Source organism: Limulus polyphemus, unplaced genomic scaffold (genome assembly GCF_000517525.1).
Source record: "Limulus polyphemus unplaced genomic scaffold, Limulus_polyphemus-2.1.2 Scaffold3669, whole genome shotgun sequence".
NCBI lineage: Eukaryota > Metazoa > Arthropoda > Merostomata > Xiphosura > Limulidae > Limulus > Limulus polyphemus.
Window position 1 is genome coordinate 63,745 of NW_013669279.1, and position 5,867 is coordinate 69,611.

The following is a 5,867-nucleotide window of genomic DNA, read 5'->3' on the forward strand; positions in this document are numbered from 1 at the left end:
AGAATAGACAAGGGCCAGAATCAAGTCTCGGATAAGCAGGTTCTATGTAGAATAGACAAGGGCCAGAATCAAGTCTCGGATAAGCAGGTTCTATGTAGAATAGACAAGGGCCAGAATCAAGTCTCGGATAAGCAGGTTCTATGTAGAATAGACAAGGGCCAGAATCAAGTCTCGGATAAGCAGGTTCTATGTAGAATAGACAAGGGCCAGAATAAAGTCTCGGATAAGCAGGTTCTATTTCGAATGGTCATGTCAGCTTTTGTCGATACTAAGCAAACGATAAATTATCATGTGGTTATCGAAAACAAAGGAACAAATGTGTAAATGTATGTTTAATATGGCATTTGTAGATACAACTTGCTTGAAAATCTCATAATCGTGATCACTTTGGGTGAATAAAAAAGATTCATCTGACATTTTCGTTTTGCATAACCTGTATTTTTGCGATAATATTGAAGGTCCGAATTCATAACTTCGTTCTGTCTTCTTAAATGAATCATCAGAAAAATGAACTCATTTAAACAATGTAATGCTCTTCTGAGGATGTTGAAAGGCACAAAATGTTTAAAGAAAATTAACTAATTTAGACAGTGTAGTGCTCTTATGAGGATGTTGACAGACACTTGGCACAAGATGTTTAAAGAAAATTAATCAATATAAACAATGTAGTGCTCTGCTGAGGATGTTGAAAGACACTTCACACAAAATATTTAAAGAAAATTAATTAACTTAGACAATATAGTGCTCCTTTCGGGAAGCTGAAAAACACTTCACACACACATTGACTAAAAGAAATTGAATTAATTATTATAAAGCACTTAATGAAAATATACCACTCGTGTTAGTTAAGAAATAAAAATGTAATTTTAATGCAAAAGCTGTAGGTGCATAAAGTACATATGTTAGTAGTCGAACGGTTAAGATGCGTGATAAAAAAATCTGTCCCGTACACAAAGACACACTGTAACAATCCATGAAAAGAAATCTGCCCAAGTATTGATTGTGTGTTAACAATAGTACCGTTCAACTCAATACTATTATATTCTTTATTACATTCATTACGTTCTGAACATTTCATTGTTAAGCCTAAACGACAACAATACTTTTACTGGCACGTAGCAACCGTGCTTTTATTATACTCTTTGGTTATTTTGTTCAAATCTTGGTATATATGATCTATAAGAACCTGATTAAGCGTTTTAAAAACTGTTTCAATTTTTAGAAAATGTGTTTGATTATTTGACTGATAATTTAAGCTAATCTCACATAAATAGATTGATAAACTTTGAGAGGTAATAATTGGTCCGAACTTTTCCCTGATACATTTCTTGTGTGTAAATATGCTTATGATGGTGGTTTTTGTCTTTCTTGGCCTGGTGGTTAGTTCGCTCGAGTCGTAACCTGTAGGTCCTGGATCGAAACACGTATTCGAACATGCTCACCTTTTCAGCAGTGGGAGCGTAATAATGTGATGGTCAGTCCCACTATTCGTCAGTAAAGAGTAGCCCAAGAGTTGGTGGTGGTTACTAGCTGCCTTCTATCTAGTCTATCACTTCAAAATTAGGGACGGCTAGCGCAGATAGCCTTCGAATAGCTTTGGGGGGAAGTTCAACAGACAAACAAACAAACAAATTCTAATAGGCGTTTTATTCCCTCAACACTGGAAAAATTACATTTTTAATTACTAAGCACACACACAGTGAAGACGTTATCGGAGTGTAAGTAAAAATAGACTTTACAAAATTCTAAGAAAACTTACCTTTTTTTGTTTTAAAGATATAAAATATTAATATTGATGTTTAAAACAATAAAAAAATCGGTAAAACATTTCAAACATATTTTTCATTCATTGCTTCCATTGATACCTTCCGCGATAGTACTTTTATCTTCTAACATCAAGAATATTAATTGGTTAGCTTACTAAGCGCAAAGATACACAATGGGCTATCTGTGCTCAGCCCACCATGGGTATCGAAAGCCGATGTTTAGCGTCGTTAGCCTGCAGACTTATCGCTGAGAGCCACTTGGGTGGAGGGGGGCACTAATTGGTTATGTTGTTAATGTATTAAAACAATAAATCAATATTACGAAACTATCAGCTGATAATGTGCCGTTATTACAACACCACGAACTTTTACAATTTAGGAAGTAGGTTTATTTATCAACTTGTAATCTAAAGTTCTAATTTCACTCTATTGTCCATTAAACGGGGAAGTAGGTTTATTTATCAACTTGTAATCTAAAGTTCTAATTTCACTCTATTGTCAATTAAACGGGTGAAATTAGAACTTTAGATTACAAGTTGATAAATAAACCTACTTCTCTATTGTCCATTAAACGAGAGATAATTATTAGTGAAGACTTATTTATTTTTAACTAACGGAGATATGTGGTCTCGGAGAGCGTTGTTAACCAAAGAAGTTTTATTAGTTAAGGTACGTTCGGAAGTCTTTTTTTTTTCAAACAAAAGAATGAAACAGCTTAATGATATGGGAAGTAGATTACCTGGTTCTAGCAAGTGAAGGCTACCGTAAACATTCTGAATTATTTAGAATAGCAATTTACTTCCGAAACTGCTTCTAGCAAGTAAAGACTATCGTAAACGTTCTGAATTATTTAGAATATCAATTTACTTCCGAAACTAGTCGCTCTTACTTTAAAAAGCTTAAAAAAGATTGGGACTCATATTACAGAGAGAACGTATTTATTGTTTAAATACTGTAACTCTGTGTTATAACACTTTCACACAAAGTAAAAATACACACTACAGAGAGAACGTATTTATTGTTTAAACACCTGTAACTCTATGTTATAACACTTTCACACAAAGTAAAAACACACACTACAGAGAGAACGTATTTATTGTTTAAACACCTGTAACTCCGTGTTATAACACTTTCACACAAAGTAAAAATACACACTACAGAGAGAACTTATTTATTGTTTAAATACTGTAACTCTGTATTATAACACTTTCACACAAAGTAAAAATACACACTACAGAGAGAACATATTTATTGTTTAAACACCTGTAACTCTGTGTTATAACAATTTCACACAAAGTAAAAACACACACACTACAGAGAGAACGTATTTATTGTTTAAACACTGTAACTCCGTGTTATAACACTTTCACACAAAGTAAAAATACATACTACAGAGAGAACGTATTCATTGTTTAAATACTGTAACTCTGTATTATAACACTTTCACACAAAGTAAAAATACACACTACAGAGAGAACGTATTTATTGTTTAAACACCTGTAACTCTGTGTTATAACAATTTCACACAAAGTAAAAACACACACTACAGAGAGAACGTATTTATTGTTTAAATACTGTAACTCTGTGTTATAACACTTTCACACAAAGTAAAAACACACACTACAGAGAGAACGTATTTATTGTTTAAACACCGTAACTCTGTGTTATAACACTTTCACACAAAGTAAAAATACACACTACAGAGAGAACATATTTATTGTTTAAACACCTGTAAGTCTGTGTTATAACACTTTCACACAAAGTAAAAATACACACACCACAGAGAGAACGTATTTATTGTTTAAACACTGTAACTCTGTGTTATAACACTTTCACACAAAGTAAAAACACACACATAGTTCTCCAAGGTGCTGGAAACTGCTTATTTTAAGGAGTAGAAATACCACATTAGTGCTCTAACGTCATACTTTATACAAAGTAACAGCATTCACCCTGTGCTCTGTGGAACAAATTCATATCCAGAAACTTGAAGCATACCACATCATCGATATTTCACGAATAGGAACAGCGATGGCGTTAAGATATCAAAGTGTTATCAAATACAAAATATAGTCCCTCGGTGGGACAGCGGAAAGTTTGCTAACTTACAACGCCAAAATCCGGGGTTCGCGATGGACACAGCAGATTGCCCAATGTGGCTTTGCTCTAAAACAAATTAACAAACAATACGAAGTACAATTTTTTTTTAGGCGACGTTTCTGTTACTTTAACTAGTTTGAGTTTTTACCGAAAACAGTGAGAATACCGAATTAAATCTTGAAATACTAAAAAGTGACTGACTCATTAAGAACCACATCACGATGTTCAAAAATATCTATTTTTATTAAAGTGTAGAAAACATTAAGTGCATATCTAATGTGAATTAACATGTTCTAAAATTACAAGCTACGAACCGAAAGGTGGACAATGTATAAACTTACTTAGACATAAACTTACCCTATATATGTGTGTTTCCTAATCTCTCCAGGACTTAGACATAAACTTACCCTATATATGTGTGTTTCCTAATCTTTCCAGGACTTAGACGAAATCTACCTTATATATATATATATATATGTGTGTTTCCTAATCTGTCCAGGACTTGGACGTAAGCTTATTAATCATAGTAGGATTAAAAATCACCACTCCAATGTTGAAATTGATTTATTTCAAGTACAACGCGAAACGAAGAAGGTATAATCCTTGGTGCTCGAAAGCCGAGACTCATGGGGAATTCCCTTATAAACAATATAAAAAACAGACACAGCTGATATCCTTATTCAGCGCGCGACCACGCTCATATGCACGCGCCGTGCGAGACGTTCTTGCGAACAGTGGCAACAATTTGTTTCGGCCAACTCCACCTGAACAAAATGTGTAATTAAAAAAAAAAAAACATGTTTCTTTTACTTGATTGAGAATCAAATAACGAACAAAAGGTGAACTGGGGTAAAACAGAAATATTATACTTTTACAAATATATTAAATATGTCCAACTTGTCTTACCTTTGTGGGTGCCTGTGTACTTGTCTTTTAACACTGTCAACTCGAATATTTTTCCAAACTGATCAAACAAGGGTTTCAGGTCGTTTTCGTCTAGGTTGCGAGGAATCTGCCCTATGAACAATTTAACTGCATCGTGGTCCTTGACTGGTATGACAGATTCGTAATAATTCTGTACTCTGTGCAAACGAGTGACGGGTTCTAGCACGCCTTGCACTCCGTTGTGTAGTGTCGCCATGTTGGACACCACGCATTGTGCTCTTCGCTGTCTGGCACGTTCTTATTCCGTGCTCATTTACGCATGCGCTATCTAGAAAGATATAACGTTAGCCGATATTAGTCATTGGTGAAAGGATTAGTCAAAGACCATTTCGTTTGTTTGTTTGCTGGTTGTTGTTTTTTTTTCTTTTACCTTTTAAGTTGTTATAAAATAATTCCTTCAATAGTTATAAAGAAACACGCTAGAGTGTGCTAGACATCTTTTCGACATAAAAAAATCAATAAAAATATATACGTTTCACACATTCTGTCACAAACTGTTGCATGTTCAATGTCGCATTTTTAAATTTCCCACATATTTTTTTTTCCTTTTGGTGATTTCACATATCAAATTAAAAAGGAAATTTGTCTGATGTAATTTCGGTTAAAAAAAATAGTAATACTTTTCCTTCTGAAGAATAATTGAGAAATCCGTGCTTATCTATATAGTATTTTCTCAATCCGTGCTTATCTATATAGTCTTTTCTCAATCCGGGCTTATCTATATAGTCTTTTCTTAATCCGTGCTTATCTATATAGTCTTTTGAGAAAAGACTATATAGATAAGCACGGATTAAGAAAAGACTATATAGATAAGCACGGATTAAGAGCCCGTGCTTATCTATATAGTCTTTTCTCAACCCGTGCTTATCTATAGAGTCTTTTCTTAATCCGTGCTTATCTATATAGTCTTTCCTCAATCCGTGCTTATCTATATAGTCTTTTCTTAATCCGTGTTTATCTATATAGTCTTTTCTCAATCCGTGCTTATCTATATAGTCTTTTCTCATCCTTCATGGAAGTAAGATAAACATTTTTCCGACATACTAGGTTCGAGAA

General features: G+C 33.8%; 1 protein-coding gene across 1 annotated transcript in view; it reads right to left on the minus strand.

Moving 5' to 3' along the window:
- LOC111088391 (CUGBP Elav-like family member 4) overlaps positions 1–5,008 on the minus strand; it is a 10,203-nt gene extending 5,195 nt beyond the window's left edge. Inside the window, exon 1 of the mRNA XM_022398375.1 lies at positions 4,773–5,008. Coding sequence (XP_022254083.1) covers positions 4,773–5,007 — 235 coding nt within the window. The 5' untranslated portion in view covers position 5,008. The remainder of the gene's footprint in view (positions 1–4,772) is intronic.
- Between the last annotated feature and the right edge of the window lie 859 nt (positions 5,009–5,867).